Source organism: Leptinotarsa decemlineata, unplaced genomic scaffold (assembly GCF_025532065.1).
Source record: "Leptinotarsa decemlineata unplaced genomic scaffold, Ldec_3_MD MMD2_tig00000199_RagTag_RagTag, whole genome shotgun sequence".
Lineage (NCBI taxonomy): Eukaryota > Metazoa > Arthropoda > Insecta > Coleoptera > Chrysomelidae > Leptinotarsa > Leptinotarsa decemlineata.
The window spans coordinates 6,729,496-6,755,993 of record NW_027412544.1 but is presented as its reverse complement, the minus strand read 5'-3'; the positions used below and the strand labels follow the sequence as shown (position 1 = coordinate 6,755,993).

The window sequence follows — 26,498 nt, the reverse complement described above, 5'->3', positions numbered from 1 at the left end:
CTCAAGAATAAACGAAGAGGAAGTAACTATTATTGAAGAAAAAAGTCCGAAACAGTTTGTAGAAAGAGCCCTCAATGAAACTGTTGGAAACAGTATTCAACATATATATATATATATATATATATATATATATATATATATATATATATATATATATATATATATACAAATAACACAATTATTCATCATAAACCTAACAACAACACACGTATCTCACAAATAACGTCATATATTATTTTCCTGGTAAGTCAGAAAATTTGAGATGAATCCGTTACAGTTATGATGTAAAAATAATGTTTAAAACACATTGAGATCTCTTCTGACAGAAAATAAGTTCGATAATACAGTTTAACACATATAAAGACAGCTGGGCATATTCTGAAATTATCTGGTTTACACGCAATAAAATGGTGTGAAACAAAAATTGTCACCAAGAAACTTCACGAGAAAAAGGGAACATTCAAAGGTACTGCATATATTTCATCATCTGGTAAAAAGTGTATTCCAAAATGTATTCTGTTCCTGTGGCTCAGTTTACATTGGATTTACCAAACACAGCATCAATACCAGGATACAAGAACACAAGCGTAGCGCCGCCTCATGCAACCATGAGGGGGCAGCTACGCCATCACGAGGCGGCAAAAATTCACAATTCGTATTGAAATACTGAGAAATTGTCTTGTCTAATTCAACACATTACTACGCACGACGCCATAAAGGGAGGCCATTGAGATCTATAAGCAACCCAACAATTCCAACAACAAAGAAGTTATGATAATTTTTCAGATCGATAAAGGTTGAACATCCGAAAAATAGTGGGAAATACATCTTCATACTTTTTTCTACGAGACAGAGTGTATTTGGAAAAATTTTCACATAGTGTAGGAGAAAGGATCGTGCAATTTATGAACAAATCTTTCGTTATTATACAGGGTGTCCCTGGACTTCCTCTTTTCCTCTCGGGAATGTATAGATGGGGTCAAAATATCACCAGTACTTCATATAACTTTTTTTCCTAAAAGTCTTCGTAACCAAGTTACGGGCCCTCGAAGTTACACCCCAAAACTTTGAAATGACAGATATTTTTCAATATTTTTCAACAAAATAAGGTTACATGGACAATTTTATGAATAAAAGTACTCGTGTGGAAAGTCGATCGGAGCAACGAGTCTTGATAAAAATGTAGTTCTACTCGACGACATCAAACCCGCTCGTCCACCATTATTTGAAATGAATAATTATCAAAGCAGAAATAATAATGATAACGTTAATTCAACAACATTTATAACAGGAATAATACAAAGTATGCTAAAATGAAGTCGTAAACAAAAAGTACAGTATCTACATGGAAGTTTAAGTCACAATTGTGATAGCAGATATTTTTTCAAAAGAAATATCAAGTTCTGTAGATTCGTGGTGTTTTTAAACTAACAAGCTATTCTACTATGAAATATCGAATTCATTCCATATTTTGTATGTACATAATACGTGTTGAATAATCACGTTTCGTGTTGATCAGTTATCTGAATCTCATGAAACTCAACATTCGAATGTTTCAAATTCTTCTTCACAGCTAAACTGTTGAGGAGTTTCACTGATAATTATAATATTATGGGAGAAATTCTTTAACACGAATCTAAATTTAGCTGAAAAAACGCACATCGGAAAAAATATTTACTATACTAATAAAAATCAAACGAATGAACTACAAAAACGGCTGCACATGATCAGGTGAAAAATATCCAGGGAATAATTATGTTCCATTCCTTTCACAGATGTTGACAAAAAAACCTTTTAGAAAGTTTTGATAAAAAATGAGAAACTGGAATGCGATTTTGTTTTGTTGAGTGGTGCGTTGTCATATGACATTGTATTGTCAATATTCTATAGGATATTTTGAATTTTTTTGATATGGCCGAAAAGTTTACATTCAATGAATATGCAGATATGCATGTATTTTATGGACGAGCATTTTGTAATGCTGCAGAAGCTCGTCGTCTGTATTCCGAGCATTTTCCCAATCGAACGGTACCGTCAAGAGAAACATTCGAGCGTGTCGATCGCAGCTTTGGGGAGACAGGTATGTAATAATTGATAATTAATTTGAGCACGTTGTTTTATTTCGATATTATTGTAGGTACAGTTTTGCCAAAACGAGGTGGTGAGGGCGCTCCTAGGACTGTACGTATCGTTGTATTGGAGGAAAATATTTTGGAAGCCGTCGCTGATGATCCTTCAATGAGCATCAGAAATCTATCAGAACAGTTCCATACATCCAAGTCCACTATTCATAGAATAATTAGGGAACAACTGCTCCACCCATTTCACATCCAGAAGGTACATGCCATGACACCTCAAGATTTTCCAGCACGACTGGAATATGCCAATTGGTTCATGGATAGGCAAAGAGAGGATATGACTTTTATTAATCGAGTTTTATTCACTGATGAAGCAGGTTTCAGTAGAGATGGAGTTATCAACTCTCATAATCTCCATATATGGGCCGAAGAAAATCCCCATGGGATATTGCAAACCAAACACCAACGGAAATTCAACGTGAATGTTTGGGCTGGTATCATAGGAAACCATCTTATAGGACCATTCGTTCTACAGGACCGATTGAATGGAGAACGTTATTTGGAGTTCATTCAGAACGATTTGAATGGACTTTTGAAACATGTTCCATTGCAAACCCGAAAAGATATGTGGTTTATGCATGATGGCGCTCCTCCTCATTTTAGTTTGATTGTGCGTGACCATCTGAACCATATTTTCCACAATAGATGGATTGGTAGAGGTGGGCCATATTCATGGCCATCGCGGTCTCCGGATTTAAATCCATTGGATTTCTTTCTGTGGGGGCATCTAAAAAGCCTTGTTTACGCTACACCTATTCACACAAGAGATGCATTGTTGAATAGAATAACATTACATTGTGAAGCCATACGAAACGACCCTGGAATGCTATTTCAAGTACAGAGAGGGTGTCTTCGCAGACTAAGAAAATGTATAGAGAGAGAAGGTGGTCATATCGAGCAGTTTCTGTAGCGGATTTTTCATTTCTGTTTGCTCTTGAGGCTCTTGAGTTTCGTTAGTTAAACGTGTTTGCATTATAAAAATTCGTTATGAACATCTTACCTATCATTTCCATTTTCCTTAAAAACTAATATTTTCGAATAATGGTAGACATCTCAGGATAAATGTTGTTGAATTAACGTTATCATTATTATTTCTGCTTTGATAATTATTCATTTCAAATAATGGTGGACGAGCGGGTTTGATGTCGTCGAGTAGAACTACATGTTTATCAAGACTCGTTGCTCCGATCGACTTTCCACACGAGTACTTTTATTCATAAAATTGACCAAGTAACCTTATTTTGTTGAAAAATATTGAAAAATATCTGTCATTTCAAAGTTTTGGGGTGTGCACCATCGGGGGTAGTCCGTTCCTAACTTTGTAGCAAAACAACTGACTCCTGCATGAAAGCTCATCGACGGAATTCATTTGTTTAGTCAATTATCAAAATTTGGATGATTTTGAATATTTACTTGAAAAGTTATCAAAAAAAAACATTTTTCATTTTGTAACTTCGAGGGCCCGTAACTTGGTTACGAAGACTTTTAGGAAAAAAAGTTATATGAAGTACTGGTGATATTTTGACCCCATCTATACATTCCCGAGAGGAAAAGAGGAAGTCCAGGGACACCCTGTATATTTCATGGCTTACCCAATAACATGCAGGAGAAAATCACAATGGGCACCACACAATTCAAGTCTATCAGAAAACCAAACAGAAGGTTTCCTAATAATGCTCCGCCTCTTCCAAAAGTGAGTGATAACGCAGCTGCCATTACCCTGAAAAAAATAAATATTTCAAATTTCAGGGTTGAATTGAATGTAATAAATATGAATCTTTTGATATTTTTGATATTTTATTCATAGAATATACTTTCTCTGGAATATATTAGGGTTAGTTATATTCGCAGTTATTGTTTTAATTCTCATTAATACAGTTCAATGTATGATTTTCACCATAAAGGGTTTTACAAAATCCGCGTTACGTATTTCGCTAGACAATAGCTTTCTCAAGCGTTCATTTGAAAAAGCGTTTTTTCATTATTAACTAATTTCATTTCAACTAATCTGTACTGAGCCTGAAATTGTGTCGTTATGGTGTCGTTATTCATCAAAATTATCTTTCGAAGAATTTGTATTTTCAGGCAAAAAATTGGTTCGCAAATTCGAACTTTTGAAAAAACTGCTCTCATATGAACATTGAAATATACGAAAACCACTTTTCTCCATTCATTTTGTACTCCAGACATTCGTTATAGAATCGACACAGATATTAGTCATAGAGGAGCATTACACAATATAATATACAGAGTGGTCCAACGAAAAGTATGCACCTTGCTTTTCTCCTTTTTTTGTAGTATAACGCAAAAATGCTTGAACAGGTCAATTTTGCTTTTGAGCGGGACACATTTTAGATGTGCCTTCAACCCCCTAGCGAGGGTGAGTAACAACCCTAAAATTTTAAATAGAAAGTGGGTCGAGTGATATATCATTTGAAAGGGCACAAAATTATCTTTCCAATGATACCTGATTTGTTGTATTTCACTCAAACTTAGTAGAATCCTACTTCAGCAAGTGCTGAAAATGTGACCCATTTGCTTCCATACAATAATACAGATTTTGTTCAAATGTATTCCTAACATTCTGTAGCATATCAGGTATTATACTTCTGCACTCTGCTGTAATTCGTTGGCGAAGATCTTCTATGGACTCGGGCTGCGTAGCAAAACATTTATTTTTCAAGTGTCCCCAAATGAAAAATTCTAAAGGCGATAAATCAGGTGACCTGGCAGGCCATTGGATGGAGCCTCTCCTTCCAATCCACCGTCCAGGAAACCGGTCATCTAAAAACTCTCTTACCGGAGCAACATAGTGAGGAGGTGCTCCATCTTGCTGGAAATGAAGCCGATCATCATTATAATTTTGGCCATTTTCAATTATTTCTGTTATAAGAGGATCAATTTTATCTTCAAGCATGTTCAGGTAGACCTCACCAGTTAAATTTCCAGGAATAAAAAGTGGCCCTACGATATGTGAGTTACTGTCATCCCAGTAACGGCAATTATGCCTATTCACAGCTCCATTCAAAAAAAATGTACTCTCATCGGAAAAGCACGTGTTGAATGATAGGTGCGGATCATCAATTAGTAGCTGGCTCAGTTGTTCACAAAATTGCAGCCTTCTATCAGGATCATCTTCATTGAGTTTCTGTACTAATTTAATTTTGTACGGATGAAATTTATAGGCTTTTAATATCCGTATTATGGACGAACGGGAGACACCTGAGGCTGCAGCAAGCTGACGGGTACTTTGAGTATGATCCAATTCAACATGTCCTAAAACAGCGACTTCCACTGCTTCATTTCTGATCGATTTCCGTGGCTGGTGTTTCACATTACAGACAGATCCGGTATCGACAAACTTTTGGACTAACTTGGCAACGTACGAATCATTCACATTTTTCCGGGATGACTGTTATTAAAGGGGCGAGCAGTAAGTCTAGCATAACTATTATGTCGATAATAAAGTTTAACAATTTCAACTCGTTCAGAAATGGAATAAACCATTTTTACAGTAAAGTTGAAATAATTTCATAAGCAACCGAACTGAATCAATGACCGTTTGCCTAAATTCTTTTTGTACACTTATCTGCTAATGTTATTTGAACCAAAAAACGCACGAGAGAAATTGAGGAATGTAGTAGTGATAAAAATGCCGTTTTTTCCGCATTTTCATTAACACCAAAAATATCGAGTAAATGTTCTTGCTTTTTTTATAACTATTCAAGTAAATACAACAAATTAAGTATTATTGGAAAGAGAATTTTGTGCCCTTTCAAATGATATATCACTCGACCCCACTTTCCATTTAAAATTTTAGGGTTGTTACTCACCCTCGCTAGGACGTTGAAGGCACCGGTAGAAAAATACATCTAAAATGTGTCCCCCTCAAAAGCAAAATTGACCTGTCAGAGCATTTTTGCGTTAAGTTACAAAAAAAGGAGAAAAGCAAGGTGCATACTTTTCGTTAGAGCACTCGATATGAAATGATATCATCTATCATGACCACCATCCAAAATGGCATAATTTATAGTTTCGGAATAAGACGCCTGATCCATCACCTCATCGGCACCTTTTTAGACAACATTACAAAACGAAACACTTATTTCATTCATGATATTACGACTCTATGAAAGTTGTTCTTTGGAACAACTTTTTCTTCCAGTTTGAATCTGTAAGTAACTTCTATACAGGATCTGTAAGTAACTTCTATTCATTTCGAATGAATTGAAAGAGGTATATTTTCAATAGATATCAATTATTTGGGAAGCAAAAATTTTGGCTTTCTGCTTCTCCATCTTCATTCATAAAAAAATGTGGGAATATTTCAAAAATAAAAAAACAATTAATTACAAAATGAATTCTTAACACCGATGTGTAAGTTGTGTCAAGAAGTAACTTTTAGACACAAACTGGAAGAAAAAACCCTCTCGAAACAATTACTTTCATATTATGAACATTCAACTTAACAGCTTCATTTTTTCCTCCGGAAGTTTCCCACATCTTTTGTATAAAACTAGAGAAGTAGAAAGCTTTCGTTCCAAAAACTAATTTCTCCTGAAAGATATGTCCCATTCAATTTATAAATGTGTAATTTTTTTAAAAGCACTCATTTCTATGTCAATTTCATCCAATAATGTGTTTACTTTTTACATCCTTTGGACAGTCCTGTAGTACTCTTAGATTCAGTTACGGTGACTGTCGAAAGTGGTGAAAAATGTTCATTTCTTGGATATAATTTTCATTATTGTTGTGAATGAGTAGTATTTGATTTGATTTATGTATTAATGCCACTTTATAATGAATATGTGACTTCTCTTTGTGATCTTTTTAATTGACATCTATTTGACAACTTGATAATAATTTCGACTAATGATATAACGGGTGTACCAAATATATAAATATATGTAATACACAACAATCTCCCACGCTTATTGAATTATTTTTTTCAACTACATAATCGTTGAGGCGCGATGGAAGTTTAACAGGGCGGCCTGATCTTCTCAACTTTGTTACGTTGGTTGGTGGATGAGGTATTTGATCATCAGGTACTTCAATTTGATCTGGTTCAAACACCTCATTTTGAATATTATCGAGTTGATTGGCTTGTTCATCTCGCACTGGAATCGTCACCAAATCAGTTATATGAGGCTGTTTGGATTGATCTTCATAAGTAACTTCTACTTCAGGTGCGAAAAAGACGGATTTACTTTTGGGCAAGTTGGTCGACCTTATCTGATCAATATATCTCTTCAAAATATATCCATCATCGAGTTTCACTTGATAGTGAAGAAGCCCAAATTTCTTGATAATTTCTCCTGTCTTCCATGACTGTTTTATTATTTGTGTAATACCTTATTTGAACTCTTTCTCCCACGCTAAATTGTCGTGCCTTTTTATTTGATGGTGCTGATTTTTCATGAACGGCTTTCAAAGCATCCAGCGTGATACGAATCTGTCGATTAAGAAAAAGCTCTGATGGTGTCTTCCCATTAGCCAGTGGCGTTGCTCGATAACGAAAAAGTATCTCACGAACTTTCTGTCGCATAGAAAAAGGTTCGTTAGCCATAGCAGCAAGTCTGTGTTTAAGGGTTTGAACGTTGCGTTCCGCTAATCCATTCGTAGCTGGGTGTCCTGGTGCGATAAATTTTTGAAAAATACCTGCTGATTGGCAAAACTTTTTGAAATTTTCACTGGTGAATATAGTTGCATTATCGGAAACCATAACATCCATTACGAGCCCATTTGGATTTTGCGTCGATAACGACAAGAAAATGATGATTCTGAAACGGTCCTGCATAGTCGATATGTATTCGCTGTCAATTATTTTCTGGTTCCATCCAAGGGTGCAATGGTGCTCTTGAAGGGTTTGGCTGAAAAGATGCACATGATGGGCAACTTCTTACCATGTGATCAATGTCTGTATCAATAGATTTCCAGTAAACGTAACGTCTGGCTAATTGTTTCATTTTAGTCATCCCAATGTGAGTATGATGAAGCTCTTTCAAAACTGCTGCTTGTAAAGATGTAGGTATAACAACACGCTGGCCTTTGAATAACACATCACAGTCTACAGTGAATTCTGCTTTGCAATTTGAATCCTGTTTTAGATCTTTCAAAAGTGCTGACAGTGTTTCGTCCTTAAGTGTTTCCTTTTTCAGCGTTTCATAAGACAATTCTGATGTAGTTATTTGTGAAATGTTTGAATTACATAAATGATGAACTTCGTTATTGATTACTGAATCCATTTGAAGTTTTGCTGAAAACGGTGCCCTTGAAAGGCAATCTACATTTGAATTATCTTTTCCTTTCCTGAAGGATAATGTGTAATTGAATCCAGACAAAAATGTAGCGTATCTTTGAAGTCGAGCTGAAGTCATCTTGGGAATCTTTGCGTTCTGATGAAAAATTCTTAGAAGCGGTTGATTATTCGTAATGAGTGTGAATGGGCGTGCAAACAAATATTGGTAAAATCGATCCACAGAAAAAATGATGGCCAAGTCTTCTCTATCGAGTTGAGAGTAACCTTGTTCTGCAGAAGTCAAAGACCTTGAAGCAAATGCGATAGGCCGTTCATTTTCATCCACAACGTGTGACAATATTCCAGCAACACCATTAGGACTTGCGTCGCATGCAAGTTGCACTGGTAACGATGGATTGAAAGGCATAAGAACTTCGTCACTGGCAATTTCTTGTTTGAGTTAGATGAAAGGTGCTTCACATTCTGTTGTCCACCTGAATCTGACATTGTTTTTCAGCAGGTGACGAAGAGGAGCAGTTTTACTTTAATTGTTAGGAATGAATCTTGCATAATATGTAACCATGCCTAAGAATCTTCTGAGTTCTTCCACTGACGTCGGCTTCGCCATGTTTATGATTGCAGCAACTTTTTCGGGTGATTTTGAATTGAATTTAATAACATGTCCCAAAAACTCAATTTGATCTTGAAAAAAAATTTGCATTTGCATATATTGAGGTGCAAGTCATATTTCTGGAATTGATCAAAACATACATTGAGATTTGTTGCACATTCTTCTCTACTATTTCTATGAACCACTATGTCATCAAAATAAAATTCGGTCTTAGGCACTTCTCGTGAAATCTGATCCATAATACGGTTGAATTCTGATGGGGCTGTTTTTATCCCAGAAGATAATCGATTCATCTTGTATGTACCTCTGTGCGTAGTAATTGTTTGAATTTCACTCGATTTCTCATCAACCTTGATATGAAGATAGGCTTTGTATGAATCGAGCCTACAGAAGAATCGAGAATTACGTAGACTATTCAAAATATCTTCGATTTTCCGAATTGGATAATGTGAATTCATAAGTCGCTCGTTGACTCCGACTTTGTAATCGAAAGCCAAACGTACGCCTCCATCTGACTTTGGTATTACGACTAATGGAGATCCCCAGTCAGATATCGATATTTTTGTTATGATTCCTTCATTATCAAGTGCATCCAACTCTTTTTCAACCGATGTGCTGAGTGCGTAGGGAATTTCACGTTCACGATGGAAATATGGCTGTACACCTTAACGTAACTTGAGAACAACATTGAAACCTGGAACATATCCAATTTTCTCTTCGAAAACATTTGGATATTTTGCGCTTAGTTCGTCTACACTCCACAGGATGAATCTTTCAGAGGATACTAAAGTGTTTTCTTGACTTAGTTGATTCAAATCTATCTTAAGGCGTCGGATCCAAACTCTACCAAAAATAGCAGCGTAATTATCTGGCACAATATAAACATCTTCTTTTATTTTGATGTTACCATAAGAAACGTTAACTACAATCTCCTCATCGGGTATGAAAACATCTTGAGTATATGAGCGGAATCCCATGGTTGCTGGTTCGAGAGGAATATTCAGATTCAAATCTTGTAATTGTTGACGTTGAAGAAACGTATAAGCTGATCCCGAATCTACTTCGAATTTGATTGTTTTTCCTTCTATCTTGACGTGGGCGTAATAACGATTCATATCAGTGCCAGAACTATTATGATTTTGATGAATATCAACAATATGTTGCACAACATATTGTCGTGCGATTTCATATGAATCGTCGCTTTGAATTTCAGTAGTATTCGATTCAGATTTTGTCTTTTTTGCAACTGATGAAGTGATGCAGACCTTAGAAACGTGACCAGTCCTGTTGCATAAGGTACATTTGAGTGAGATTTGTTCAGTGTGACAATCTTTTGTGATATGATTGGATTTCCCACACCTAAGACAAATATTCTGCAGTCCTAGTGATTCCAGGGGAATATTTGCTACTGAGTGGCCTATTGTACCTCGATTTTGTATTTCTTGAAGGGATATATGAACGTGAATGAGTTCTGTGCATTTTATGAACATGTTGGTGTGAACATTTGACTTTATTGATATCAACTGTTGAAGATGACGTTGAAATTGTTTTCTGGGCAATTTTATGAGCATCAATTTTCGAAGATTCTAGCGCAATTGCTCTCGTAAAAATGTCTTTGAAAGTTTTACTATCAGACTGAAGTAATTGTTCACGAATGCTATTATCGTATAAGCCACGAATGAATTGAGCTGTCAGGAAGATTTCTGCAACTGATTTCTTGCACTCGCATGTAAATTCACAGTCACTTATATTACTCTTGAGTGTACTTACAAATTCTGGAATTGATTGTTGTTCATTTTGATAGATTGACAAAAAGTGATGTTGAGCAACTAAAACGTTCTTCTTTGGTGCAAGATGTTCTTCCAATAACTTTATCAATTCATCATACGTCAACTGATCAAGAGTTTTAGGAGCAGCCAAAGCTGTAATCATGTTGAAATTTTGAGCTCCAATAGAATTAATAGCAATTGAACACAATAAGGCTTATTTGTATTGATCTGCTTCATTTGAAGGTAATTTTGGAACCTGCTTTTGTAATTTCTTTCTTGCTGTCAAAATTTTCGAAGTTAGCTAAAATGCTGTATTCATCGCAATTTCTCCCTTGCTTGACGATTCACGGTTTGTCTGACTCTGTGAACTTTGTAATTGAGAAAAGAGAGTAGATATCATTGCAGTTTGAAATTACATGCATTCTTTGAACTACTGGGCATCCATTCTTGAATGTTTTTTTTTTCGAATATTTTTTATTTTTATAATCTTTCTAATTCACCTCGTCCCCAAAACTGTTGTGAATGAGTAGTATTTGATTTGATTTATGTATTAATACCAGTTTATAATGAATATGTGACTTCTCTTTGTGATCTTTTTAATTGAGATCTATTTGACAACTTGATAATAATTTCGACTAATGATATAACGGGTGTACCAAATATATAAATATATGTAATACACAACAATTATTGCGGCAATGAAAAATGGATATGTTACGGGTAATGTTAGAAGACGGGGTAAACCCGGGTTGACTTAGTATTACCCAAGCTTTTTGGGTAAAGTCCGAATAATGAGTAAAATAAATTTCAATACGGGCTTTACCCATACTCACCTAGGTCTACCCAACTCTGGCTGGGTAATGTTACGTGTTGCGTCATTTTCGAGAACCCGGCACACTTATGGTTTAGCAACTGTTTCGAATTAACTTTCAAATATTCTCCAGGTTAGGTTAGGTTAGTCAAGTTACATTCAAATTGTACTATTAAATATTCTTATTCACATTATAGGTTCATTAACAAAAGTGCGCCGGTACCTAAAGTAGGTAATCCCTGCTTTCAGAAGGTCAAGGTTATGAAAGGTGTAATTGCAAAACAAAATGTGTTACAAAGGAGTGTTCATGCAAAGCTGCAGAAAAAGTTTGCAATTCAAAATGCCACGTTGCCACAATGTCAATTTCAATAACATTGATCAGTAGTACTTTTGTAAACTAATTGTCATAGAAAATTTTAATATAAGTTTGTGTTATTAAATGTATAATGTTCTGCACCCTGTGTTTACGGTTTTCAAGCGAATATGCGCCTTTGTGAGTTTAATTAATAATAACAGTATAAAAATGCCCTTAGATTTTAATTATTAATTAATTTTATTAATTTTCAACATTACCCAGTCAGCATTGAGTAGGTCTAGATGGAAATGCGTAAAACCCGAATCAAAATTTATTTTACTTATTATTCGGACTTTACCTACCTAAAATGTTTGGTTATTACTATTACCCGGGTAGGTATACTCCATCTTCCAGCTCTACCCGTAACAGATATATCAAGATAACATTTATTCACAATATGAACATCGAATGTACCAGTACCTGCATAGGTTTTGCAGAATTTTACAAATGAAAGGTCAACTTTCAAAGTTCATTGCTAATTTCCCAGCAATTCCGCTCTGTCATTATTCCCTTATGGCACACTCATGTTAATTACGATGCGGCACTCGAATTCATTGTTCTTTCTACCATTCGAGGAAAACAAATAAAATACGTCACAAACCTAGACATACCAATTAATGTGATACAGCATTCGAAAACAATTCTAATATAAGATAATTGACTATTATTGCACGCAGCTGACACTTTTGAATTCCCAAAAAAATTAAACGGCTCCGATACATCGGTTCAGTTCGGTTTACACCACTAACAATTGAGACAATAAGTTTAATTACTCAAAATTATTCGAACCGGATTGAACGAACTTTTATCGGATATACTGAGTGCTTCAATGGAAACTTACTCTATAATGAAGCAAAGGTTTTTTGTTCATTTTTCTGGACAGTTAGTCCAGTAGCGGGCAATAAATTCTCAGAAATATCTGATGTTTTCGCCTTAATCTGTCTTTTGCAATGGCGTATGTAAATTATACTGAACAGATGAGGATGATAAAATGATTCAATCTATATATATATATATATATATATATATATATATATATATATATATATATATATATATATATATATATATATATATATATATATAGAATCACAACCTTGACAACAATGTTTTTGATTTAATGTAATAATATTTACGAGAATTTACTGCCTACTATTATGGAATTTTTTTATAGTAGAGGATTTATGGGGAGCTGAAGGAACTGCAGTTCAGATCAACATATTCGAGAGGGTAGCTAATTCACCGCTGATTCCATCAGTCAGAGCTTTATATTATTGTTTCTTCAAGTGAGACATGTATTATGTAACAAAAAGTATTCGTAAATGACTACTTGATGCATATAAGTTATGAGAGAGTGCCACTGACCGCCTATATGCAGTTCTCTTGTCATGGGCAGTTGCCATTACTGTGAAAATCATTCCCATAACGCCAATAAGTATTAAGTAAGGTTGGTAGTGATATTTTTGTTGTAGATGAATAAGTGGAGAAACTAACAATGTTTTCTTCAGATCTCGATTGAAATAATCTTTGATCCAATAATCCAAGTTTAATTGACTAACTAAACGATCAACATGGAGTGAACAACTTTTCGTAAATGTTATAAGAAAATAAAAATAAATGAATTGAATTCACGATCTGTCTTTCTAAGTCAATGATGACTTTTGCAAAAATTCAATGATCACAGTAATAGATTGTGCATCTTCCATGACAAAGATTTTCAAGACCAGAGGAATTTGCCAATGAGACAATACATTTATTTTCGGATTTTCGAACCAATTCGACGAAAAGGAACGACCAAGAACCATTCTCCCATTGTATGAGATTTTGCGTGAAGACAACCTCCACGAAATGTCCCCTTACTGGTAAAGGCCTTACATAAGCCAAACATTACATTGTGTCTACTATTCATCAGCCCTTCTACTAATCAATCAGTAGAAACGGCAGTTCATAGTGAAAATCATACAATAAACTGTATTAATTAGTTTTAATATGGATTGTCATAAAGTATCGGCCAATTCTATTCAATTAGAATGGACAATTTTGTTCTGAAACAGATAAAAGATTACTCCTCCCGTTCTACAATGAACAAAATGTTCCAGATCTCGAAGAAAACAATTACAATCTTATTGTTTGAAATCGTCAGAAAGAACATTTTATGTTTGCTATTACTTCAAACGCATCCATCAATTTGTAAATTTTTTTTGTCGACATTTTGAGTATTTTCACCTTACACAATCTAAAATAATGTCATGGGGTTAGGCAAAGATTCCAGTAGCGCAAAATCGCATTGTAAGACTGATTTTTGATATGGAAATAGCTAAATACCGATATTTATAAAAACGGAGTATCATCAGTACCATCAATATATTTGTTCAAATGTGTTTTATGGGAATAAATCTGTCTACTTCTACACCCAATGCAATCTCCCGTAATTTTGCACTTGGCATGGCAATTTATTGGTAATACCATCCCGCATCTCATCAAAATGCAAAATCTCTCCCAGTACAATGCTAATCCGTTTTATAATTGCCTCATTTTTCCAGAAATCGAACAAAATACTCAACAACAATTCTAAGAGATTTTTGTGTACAGGAGTATCTAGATGGCCTCTTCAACTGAGTGTTGTTTTTATAGATTAATAAACTCTCATTAAGATTTATCAACTATATTTCTTTATAATGTTTTTATAGTTTTACATACTATCGCTAAAGTTTTTTCAGTATATTTCACATATATACTTGGTATAAGTATGGTATGACTGAGTTGACGTACTTTATGTACATATTGTATCCAGTGCATTGAAAATTTATTATGATTATTCTTATTATTACAAGCCAAATAAAAACAATGATGAAATCAAATTATTACCTTAAATTTGTCGGAAACAAATCCACCATAACACAGTACACAGTACTAATTCCCAAGCTCGTTAAGGCCTCAAATATACATGAAAGGACCAAATTCGACATTGTTGAGTTGACGAAATAGAGTCCAAATGTCACAGTTCCGGCTACGATCAAGCTGAATACTGAAAAAAAAAAGATTATGTTCATTATGTATTCCATTTAATGGAAAAAATATACAAAGCATAGAGATATGTTTTTGCTTCTGAAGAAATGAAAAAAAAATCCGTTTCACTGATTCCTAATTTTATCGGTATAGATGTTTGTGCGGAAAATTGTTCGATATCATGTTGAAAATTTCCCAAAGAAGTTTTTTTCTACCAATATATTTGTTTTTCCAATGTATAGAGTTTCATTTTTATCATTCCATATAATCTTATTTTAATACGTCATAGGAGTGATTGAAATCATGCTCCTATGGCTTAAGATTGTTTGCAAATGAGGAATTGATCTTCACATTGAAAAAACTACTCCTATGGTCTTTCGTTCTTTAGCAAAAAGTGTTGCCCGTTTAGCCAACATAAAGTTTCGGGCAAGAAGGACAAGTCAACTTGTATACTCCTGACACCGAAGTTTTGTCTTCGTTATATTCAATAAATTTTCTTTAATCAATATTTATTCCGTAAGCCACGTCCGAATCTTTATTTTTCAAAAATCGAGTGATATTATTGGTGGGCATACCAAAATATATCAATATCCTATGACGTTTATTTTCGTTTCCGGTGAATGGCTGGTTACTGAATGATCAAATCTGTTTCTGTTTAAAATATGTTTTTCCGTTAATCAGGTGTCGCCTCCATACGAACAACTCGCAGAAGTTGAGAAACTTGTGCGAGCTAAGAACTAACGAGGTCTTACCTTTTAACGTGTGATTCCTAACACGGAATTCTTCCCCAAGGTTTAAGCTGTTATGTAATGTGGAAATTGTTAATTGGTTTATTACATGTCGTTGAAATGATCTGGTTGAATTTATTTTGTAATGTTTACATTTTTGATTAGTTCATACCTGAATCCAGGTAAAATCATAAGTTATCAAGTATGTAGAACGTCATATGATTCAAGTTGTAATACACCATATGGGAAACTTTTTTTTCAAAAAGTTTTAATCAAGTTTAACTTCGGCACTTGTTTGTGCTTTGAATTTAACTTAAAATGATCTTTTTTTTTAATTGAAAAAGTGCATTTCTAGATAGAATTTAACAAAAAGTTACTTGAAAAAGTTGTGTCTACGGCTATTTTATATCCATATGCCAAATTTTATGCAACTAGGATGAAGTTAACGTTTTGCTTACTTTTGACAGATATCCCCTTTATTTTAAAAAACAAGTTCGGTTAATTATCATCAATTCATGTATACATAACAAACTCATAATGGAGTTTAACTTTTCTGATACATTTTTACTTATACGGACATTTTTAGAGAGAAATTAAAAATTTGCTATACAAATTTTAACATGACTGGTGCAAAGTTTCAAAAAAAAGTTGAATTTGACAAACACTGAACGTCAGTGGGTCGCAGTTGGCCGCATCATTTTGAGTTAAATTTAAAGCACAAACAAGTGTCGATGTTAAACTTCATTGAAACTTTTCGAAAAGTTTCCCATATGGTGCGCACTTTAATGGTGATACTGTATAAAGCACTAGTTATGTCGAATTCAGTGAATATAAACACGCCTGAAATAACTTTTGTATATCAAAAAATGTGTTACGGTTTTGTAAACTGTTCACTAGAATTTTCACAATATCTGAACGTTTATTATGGTTCTCTAGGTCCTCAGTACAGATATTCTGGTAATAGTTATTCATCAACAAATACGTTCTCGGTGTAAATAATAAAATGTTCTTTTCTACTTACCTAAGAAGAATTTTGCACCCAGCCTATGTACACAAAGTGGTAACCAGAAACTAGTTGGAATGCAGGCTAATCCAATGATGAGCGTATGGAGAAAAACAGAGTCAGCAATAGGTTCCCCACAAAATTCTGTCTGCTGCAAACTTGTGTTGTACGGTACCACCACTGAAGAAACTTCGCAAATAGAAGCACTTTCGTTGGGATGCAAATTTTCAAACTCCTCGAAGCGATAGAAAAGCTCAGGAAACCATATCATCAAGGTGTAGTAACTAAAAACAGAGATTTATGAAAATAACGCTCATGAAATAAGGTACTTAGGTTAATGCTGAGATTTTTTCAATGAGGAAAAAATTAATTTTTCATGATTGAATATAGCCCACCCTGTATCAAGAGCGGATTCAGATCTAAATATCGAGGGATATAATTTCAGGAGGAAGAATCTATAAATGAATATGCGTATGTGAGTGTATATTATTAATAATAAATGCTTTTATTGAAAGGTTACTCAGTACAAGGGATACTAATCTAACCTAACAAATGGTAGAATTCAACGTCTGCGCATGGCGAATCAAGGCAGAAATTGCTCTTCCATCCAACCAGTAAGAGATAACTTATAATAATACACATTGTTTGCTTAATTAAAACTAGAAAGAAGAAGAAAAAAAAAAGGAAAAAAGAGAGAGAAGCAGAAGAAAAGTAGAAAAGAGAGGCAATAAACGAATAAATGAAAATTATATGTTCTATGTGTGGAAAATCATGTTACAAATATGATGATAAATTTGATGATTTCTTCATATTTATTGTAAAAACATATGTATAGGTGTCAACTGATAACTGTTATAAAAGAAGACAACCGGATTGTAGCATGAATCTCTTCAAATTTTTCTTGAAACTAAGTGGTGATAGGGATTTGAATTCAATGGGTAGCCGATTATATAAGTGTGCAATGTTATAAGAAAAAGATCCTCGAAAAAAAGAAGTTTTATGTTTAGGTGCAGTCAAGAGATGTTTAAATCTCAAATTTAGATTATGTACATCGGTTCTAAAGGACAGTTTCGTGAATAGGTAGGCAGGTTTCCCAGTGGATATGACCTTATGGAATAAACTAGCAGAATGTAGTGTGCGCCTAGCATCCATGTTCAGCCACCCGAGTTGTTTCAAGTATTGAGACACATGCTCACGTCTCCTTACGCCCGTGACGAGTCTTATGCACGAATTCTGCAGTTTTTGAAGTCTCTGCCTGTCAGATTTCAAGAGTCCTGGACCATAAACATTATATTAAAATACCGATATAAAATATTCCTAACAAATACTGATGTTCCCAATTCCCAGAACCGCAACAATTTTCGACGCGCGGTTCATCAACCAAATTGGCGTCACCAAGTGATGAAGTAAACTAATTGCTTAGTCTAAAACTGGTCTTTATCTAACAGGATACACTGCCACATCGAAAATTTTGGGTAGGAAAGGAAAGAAAGGAAGATTTGGAAATAATTGAATGAGAAGGCAGACAAAGGCAATACAGTTATGATATTGGATAAGTGACATTACTATGAAAGAATTGATGATTCAATTGAGAACATATGACCAAGAAACCCATTGCCTGAAATGGTGTGAGAAATGGAAAACATATCGAGAAGCATAAAAATTGATCGCACCGACTATAAAAGGCTACAGGTTTCTAATCATAGAGTTCCTAAAATATACCAAAAATCAACACGTCTGTCAAGTCGGTGCGACCAATTATCTCCGCCAAAAGTCTGCCTACTTATAAAATTACTGATTGGCTAACCAAAAGCTCTCTCAATCTCACAATTGAGTTCAAGTATGAATTCATAGATTATATTAAGGATGTGGTGTTGCGAAGTGGAGAGATATACCCTTGTTGTTTCCAAGAGTCCTGATATCAAAAACCATTTCAATATTTGAGGGATCTTCAGAGGGTCAATGGTTTCAGTGAAGAAGTAATCAAAGACGACACTACATTTGCAACGATCCAAATTGTCTTCAGTTCAACAACTGTTTCTACAGAGAGCATGAAGTCACGGCAAATTGAAAACAATAAAGGAGTTATTATTCTTGGATGTCTTAGTGATTAGAAGTAACCAGGATCTAAAATTTTATGTCTATAGGACATCACAAAATGACAGGACTAAACTTTCTTGTCCATAGGATTGTTACGTCTCCTTTAAGTAAAGAACATACTCTCTGTGCAGATCCTTCGATACCGTTTTTATAATGAGAACCGTCTTGCCTCTCAAAATAGCCATCAACTGCCGACATCACTCCTTCGTTGAAAAATCTTTGACCACAGAGCCATCTTTTCAAGTTTAGGAACAGAATATAATCCAAGAGGGCTAAATCTGGAGAAAAGGGTGCATGAGGTAGCAATTCAAACTTCAATTCATTAATTTTGGTTACTGCGATAATGGATAAGTTCTCACAAAACTCGCCGTTGATAGTCATACCTTTTTTCAATGAACATTATCCCACGTGCATCCCAAAAAATCCGATGCCATGACTTTGCCTGCAGATAGAACGATCTTCGCCTTTTTGAAAGCCGGGTTCTCATGTCGAGTCCACTGTTTTGATTGTTCTTTTGTCTCGGGTGTAAAGTGATGGACCCAAGTTTCATCCATGGTTATGATACGACGCAAGAATTCTGCTTTGTTGTTAAACTTCGTTAAACACTCAGTTGAAACATCTTCACGGCACTGTTTTTGCTCGAGTGTGAGCAAACGCGGCACACAGCTGTGCCATGTCCAAATTTTCAGATAATATATGATGTACCCCAATTTTTCAGATGCCTACTGAGTCTGCTTGATCACGCACTTTCAGTCGACGATCATTCAATTCCGACTACTGCAATGCTCATCTTGGCAGCTCGTACGACCTCATTTAAACTCTACTATCCAATATTTTACTGTTGTAAACAAAGGTTGGTTGGGCCAAGGCCTTTCAAATAAAAGTATCGTACCACGTAACGATGACTAATTTTCTCCATTTTCACAAATTCACCGAAAACGTTTGTTATTGATGGCTCTCAAACAAATACTAAACAACGCAGAGTCTTCAAACTTGAAACATATGTTTTATAGCCGTCGAGAAGAGTGTTACAGTTTAGGGCTTGTTTTGGATTTATTTCACACCAGAGTTTCCAGTTCTAGATATGATCGAACAGACCAATATCCGTGATGAAAATCCATTATAAGCTATTCAAAAAACACACTTTGATGTGAGATTTCCACTTGAAAGATTCCAAAACAGCGACTCGTGTTTCCCTATAAAATAGCATACCCGGGCGTCACAATACTATTGTACGAGTATTGTATACGGGTGTCACAATACTATTGTACTGTGACGCCCGAAGATGTTATTGTATAGCGAAACACGTGTCGCGGTTTCGTAAACTTTCAAGTGGAAATCTCACATTGGAGTGTGTTTTTTGAATACGTTGAATGTTGATGTGGAGAAGGCGATAATTATCCCCATAAATCCCCCATTGGCCTGTACCAGTAATAAATGAAACTTGTGAGTGCCGGTAGTGCGAAATATCAGTTAATGAAGTTCGTCATTTATGATATTTCATTCAGTATCATTTCTTATATTTCCTCATGAAACTCACTGACATTTTTTTATATTTCCTCATGTAACTTACCTTGTCGTCAATCCAAATTGTATCATACAAGTTATAACGGTGTATCTGAGATGAGGGGGGCTACATAACGCCTTTGTTTGTTCCCAAATTTCTCGTAATAACAACTTAAGTTCCTTTGGTTTTCGGATCCTCAAACTACGAACACTTCGTGTAGATTGTTGGGAAACCACGCTCATTGTACGTATTTTTTCTCTCAAGCTAGTGACCTACAAAATGTATATATATTAACAAATATTGAACCGACCTATCCGATTTCTAGTTGTTCCTTCCATGTTTTTGTGAAAAAATGATTTTCAAAAATTTGTTGAAGTCAGAAGGTTGAAAATGTATACGACATAGAAAACAAAATTCACTCTAATTGGTCTTAATAAAAATACATTTTTGGCGAAATTGCAATTTTTATCAAATACATGATATAGAACTGACCGATATTTGATGAAAATCCATCATAGAGTATACAAAAAATCACTTTTCAATGTCAAGGGGAAATCTCATATTGGTGTTTTTTCAATGCGCTTAATCAGATAGGTCTATAATCAAATTATTTGATTGTTATCTTTTAAATGAATATGATATGCAAAAAAACAGATTGCTTCGCTTGAAATTCGTCTTCAGTTTTTCTGCTTAGTCAAACTGTTCAGTTATCTTCCAAAACAACACGTGAAAGTTTTTATGAGATCATATTACAAAATTGTCGATACAGCAATCAATGCATTTGAAGTAAAATTGGCCACTTCTTCAATTAGAACACAATTAGTCCAGTAATTTTGTCCTTAGCTCGCACAAGTTTCGACTTCTGAGGGTTGTCGTTCGTAGGGGTGCGACAGCTGGTTAACGGAAAAAACAGATTTTGAACAGATTTTTTTCAAACAGATCTTATAAGCATCATATAAGCTTGAGCCGAGCAAGTTTCAAAAAATCCAGAAAAAAAATCATCCACCGGTCACAAGTTTTTTTCAAATATTTCATTGAAAACGTATTCGATTTTTATTCATACTGAGTTCACTGACTATAGATCACGATGTAATATTGACAGCAATAACTAATTCCTCGAAGAAATGGAATGAATATCTTTTGTGTTGGAATTCAAAAAGCAAGCCAAATTATTAGTTGGGCCGAAAAGTTCGTGGGCTAAACCACAGATGGCGCTACTAGTATCAAATCCATTTGACATTTAGTCAACTCTACCCTGCAAAAGACACGTGTAGAAACTTCACAGCTGTCGGACTATTAGTTTGTGGGATAGAACATTTCGAATGAAGCCACTTTTGTAAGTTTGAAGAAAACGGATAAAAAGAAATTTCGTGTGTTAATAAAGCACTGCTTTTTGGCAAAAGAAATACTGTCGAAGCCAAGGCTTGGCTTGATAAACATTATTAGGACTCTGAACTAGGAGAATCAACCGTTGAGAAGTGGTTTGCTGAGTTTAAACGAAGTGAAATGAGCACGCAGTGGACGCTCCAAAGAGGCTGTTACCGACGACGAAAGCATCAAAACAGTCCTCAAAATAATGTTGGATGACCGCAAAAAGAAGTTGATGGAGATAGCTGTGGCTCTAAACATATCAAAGGAACGTATACGACATAAATATTTGGGTATGTGAAAGCTCTGTTCAAAGTGAATGCCGTGCAGTGTTTGAAGCTGTTACACCACAAAAACTTGAATTTATGCGTCATTATGTGATATCATTTTAAAGCGTGCAAAGACGCAATAATCGACTGGCAAACTTATGGTATCAGTATTTTGGGATGCGCATGGTATAATATTCATCGACTATCTCGAAAAGGGAAAAACCATCAACATCGACTATTACATAGCGTTATTGTAGCGTTTCAAGGACGAAATCTCAGATAAACGGCTTCATTTGAAGATAAAGAAAGTACTGTTTCGTCAAAACAATGCAACGTATTCACAAATCAATGAAAATGATGGCAGAATTGCATGAATTGGGCTTCGAATTGCTACCGCATCCACCATATTCTCGAGATCTGACCCCCATCGACTTTTTTCTCTTCTGAGACCTCAAGAGAATGCTCGTTGGAAAAAAATCAGTTCTAATGAAGAAGTATCCATGCAAACCGAGATCTATTTTGAGGCTAAAGACAACTCGTACTATAAAAATGGTATCGAAAAAAAAATTGCATGACCTCTATAATCATTGTTTCAACTATATTGAAAGATGAAGTCAACTTTCATCAATTTTTTCCTATATGGTAACCTTCGAATTTTTCAGCCAAACTGTTATATACATTGCCTTGAACTGAAGAGTCTTCGACTTGCACATGATAACTCCCATTCGTAAGATAGAACTCAGTGTGTGCTAAATACTCAGTGGAGTAGTTCCAGTATTTTTTTAATAAAGAGTATCGAAAGTTTTGTAGCTTCGACTTCATCTATTGCATCGTATATTTCATTAAATACTTCCATCATAACATACTGTGTGGACTTGGTATTACAAAACCTATATTGCATATCACAAAATATTTCATGAGTATTTCTGAAGGAAATTTCTATTTAATCTTGAATTATTATTTCGAATACCTGTACGATATAACTGATTAGTAATTTGGATAGATACTTCATAACTTGCTTCTTGTAAAATAATTGATTATGGAAGTGAGAAGTGATTTTTCAGAATTATTGATGAATTTCAGAAATAATTCCGTGTATACCAGTACGTCAGTTTTCAAATTCAACATCATTTCATGTCAAAACCGCATTTCATTGTCTAGTGGTCTAACATATTAACGTAATAAATGATTGGATAGACCCAAATTGGACATCATGTACCGAACTCATATCTACTCTACGTCGAGTCATTTAGACACTTGACACAATGTCACCTGATCATTTTACATTACTTTAAAATTAGCTGAAGTATATATCAGGTACAAACCTGAATTGAATAAAAAGATATCATTCAGTGTGGAAATTATTCACTTACCGGAAAATTTGCACCATCGTCACCTGTATTACTTGCATACATATCCCTGAGTACGTCGAGAGCAGCATCGGCTTCTCCACACTCCAGGAGAAACTTGGGACTTTCAGGAAAGAAAAATAACCATAGTCCTATCATTAGGCTTGGTACAGAACAAGCAGCTACAAACAAGTTCCAACTTGCAAATTTGAAATTGTCCGTTATATATTCAAATTCCATAGGAATTATAATCCACGCGATGCCTAAATAAAAAGAAGTCAGTTGAATATATGTGTATGATTGATGACTTGTTTATTTTATGGTAATTCATGATCACTTCAATGAAATGAATGAAAACACTTTTGTCCAATTACCACTAGTTGCTTTTATTTATACGACCGGTTTCAGGTTTAACCCCGTTATCAAGTACAAAGTTGACAAATTTTCCTCAATTCAGTGAAGACCTAATCAACAGTCAGTTAGCGATTACTTTGGTCAAGTATGCTACACAAATGTGTGACTTGGGAAGTAGGTGTCCTGTGGCGTATTTCATGGCTGCACGGTACAAACTGCACTCACAATTCGGGAGACGCACTTCTGTTCCTCTTACATAACCTGTAGCTATCCTGACTGGAAGGTAGCGTTTGCTGGCCTGCCCAAAGAGAGTTTGTTGACAGTATCAGGAGTTGATGAACTGAGAAGCTCTTTCTCATGATCTTTTGTAGACTCTGAGTCGGATATTCGGTTACTTTCTAATGCCACGGGCAGCTAGGGAAAGATGGTCCATCATGACAGAGCTCCGCATTACAAAGCTTTCTAGATCCGAGAGGGCCGTCAGTATCTCGAAAGTTTTTTAAGTAATACTGACAATACTAAGTAATGCATCCTTTCGGCACGGAAAATCGCACCTTAGGATGCGGTCCTCATTTATTTAGGAGGTTTTGCGTGCAAGCAATTTCGTCAAAACGGCTCGGCATACGTACACTTACTTCGAGTAACGTTTGATTTCGAATGAATCGAATGAATTAACTCCATGGTCTTTCCAAACAATTCTGATGTTATTTATCATACAATTTGATGTATTTAATCATTTCGGACTTCCATTGTCTAATATAATATAAATTGATTTCAAATCCCTGAAAAAAATTTTAAAGAATCAAAAGATTAACCGAATATACCAATTTTATTAAAAAAAAACTGAAATTAAATAATTAAAATGAAACGAAAATTAAATTATTGAAAATTAAATAACATACAAGCAACTACCAAAAAAAATAAAGGAATTTAAATATTAATAAAAGCTGAAAAAAATTAAAAAATATTATTAACGAAAAATGAAAAATAAAAATCCAAAAATTAAAAGATTCCAAACAAAGTTACGTCACGTCGTTTCGATTGTTAGTATCCACAATCAACTTCGGGTGATAACTGGACGTATTCCTCCGAAATGGCTATTTACAGGTCATTTGAGTACTTTCACCTATTCCCTCTTCCCTCTTTCCGCTTCATTGGTTTTAGCAGGAGATGACCGTTTGGCGGGAGTTGGTCGTTATTCGCTTGATTAGAGGTTTCCATATGTTATGTATCTCTATGGTATCTTGACTAAATGCGTTGTTGGTCAACATATACGCGGCCTCTTTGAATTTTCTCCTGAACCAATGTTCCTGTTTGTGGATGATTTCAGCTTGAGCCCACTTGATACTATGTTGATGAGTCCAAACATGCTCTGCTATTTCGGATCTGCTGGTTTCTTCTCGCTGTGTGTGTTTCTTGTGCTCAGCAATGCGAACTTTCAATGGCCTCTCTGTTTTACCGATGTATGATTCTCCGCACTCGCAAGGTATCCGGTAAATGCAATTCTTGGAATCGCAGTCCGCGTTTGGTGGCCTGGTTTTTGTGAGGCTGCTACGGATGGTGTTCGCAGATCTGAAACAGGTCCTGATGTTATACTTGGACCCAATCGTTCTTATCCTTTCCGATAATCCCCTGATGTAGGGAAGTACAAGTACTGGTTGTGGCGGCTTCTCTTCGTTGTGAAGTTCTTGCATGCTTTCTAGCTGAAGCCAGTACAATCACCCTAGAGTAACCATTTCGTTGAAGGTCATTTTTGATGATGCCTAGTTCTTTTTCGAGACTTTCCTTTGTATTACAGAGCTCGAAAGCACGGTCTAGTAGGTCTTGATGATTCCTCTCTTAGTCGATAGATGGTGGTTGGATTTCTGGTTCAGATTCTGTCCTGTGTGAGTGGGTTTTCGATATACAGATGTTTCCCATTTAGTGTCGGTCCTCTTCACCAATACGTCTAAGAACGGCAATTCGTTGTGGACTTCCTTCTCCATTATGAAAGTGTTGGAAGGACTCACGTTGTTGATGTGCTTCAGGAAAGTGTCTAGTTCTGCATTCCTATGATTTTATAATATGAGGCGTCGTCTACGTATCTCAACCACACTCAAGGCTTCTTGTGGGCTTCTTCAATGACCAGAGTTTCAAACCACACCACATATATATTGGCTATAACCGGTGAAAGTGGCGATCCCATTGGCAGTCCCCCATCTTTTGGTAGTTGCTTGTATGTTATTTTTTGTAATTTAAGTTTTTTGTTTAATAAAATTGGTATATTCGGTTAATCTTTTAATTTTTAAAATTTTTTTTCGGGGATTTGAAATCAATTTATATTATATTAGACAATGGAAGTCCGAACTGATGAGATAAACCACGAAACATTGTCAACCACCTTCAAACAAACATACAATTTGATATCATATCTCTGTTTGTTTCACTTTGAACGTTATTACTGAGTAGGTTCCCCACAATTTACGAATGAAGTTGAGAAAATGTTAAGAGTTAGTATTCAGTATATGATAAATTTTACCTGGTAAGACAATAACGCCGAAAGTCCAAAATAGTTCCATCCAACATAAAATCATTTCTCTATATTTGTTTGGCTGAAATTCTCCCAAATATGGGAAACATATTCCCATTGCGCCAGTTATACTGGAAAAGTACATAAATTTTAAAGTAAAGAATAAACGAATCACATTTCATTTAGAAAATTCAAATTATCAAATTAAGTGAATATCACGAAAAAACTATTTTACAAAGTACTTAATATAACCGAGGAAATTACGTCTATGTAAATTTTGTTTTGTCATTTTATATAAGTGTTCATGTTGTTCATTGATTCAATTCCATTTCCATTTAATTTTTGTGAGTAGATATC

At 35.0% G+C, this 26,498-nt stretch overlaps 1 protein-coding gene across 3 annotated transcripts in view; it reads right to left on the bottom strand.

Moving 5' to 3' along the window:
- Positions 1-26,498, bottom strand: part of LOC111515596 (synaptic vesicle glycoprotein 2B) — a 138,361-nt gene that overhangs the window by 4,314 nt on the left and 107,549 nt on the right. For all 3 annotated transcript variants that reach the window (XM_074172861.1, XM_074172863.1, XM_074172862.1), the window contains exons 5-10: positions 26,151-26,272; positions 23,303-23,541; positions 20,359-20,564; positions 16,704-16,969; positions 14,814-14,973; positions 3,731-3,858 (exon numbers count right to left, since the gene is read on the bottom strand). In XM_074172861.1, coding sequence (XP_074028962.1) covers positions 3,731-3,858; positions 14,814-14,973; positions 16,704-16,969; positions 20,359-20,564; positions 23,303-23,541; positions 26,151-26,272 — 1,121 coding nt within the window. The remainder of the gene's footprint in view (positions 1-3,730; positions 3,859-14,813; positions 14,974-16,703; positions 16,970-20,358; positions 20,565-23,302; positions 23,542-26,150; positions 26,273-26,498) is intronic.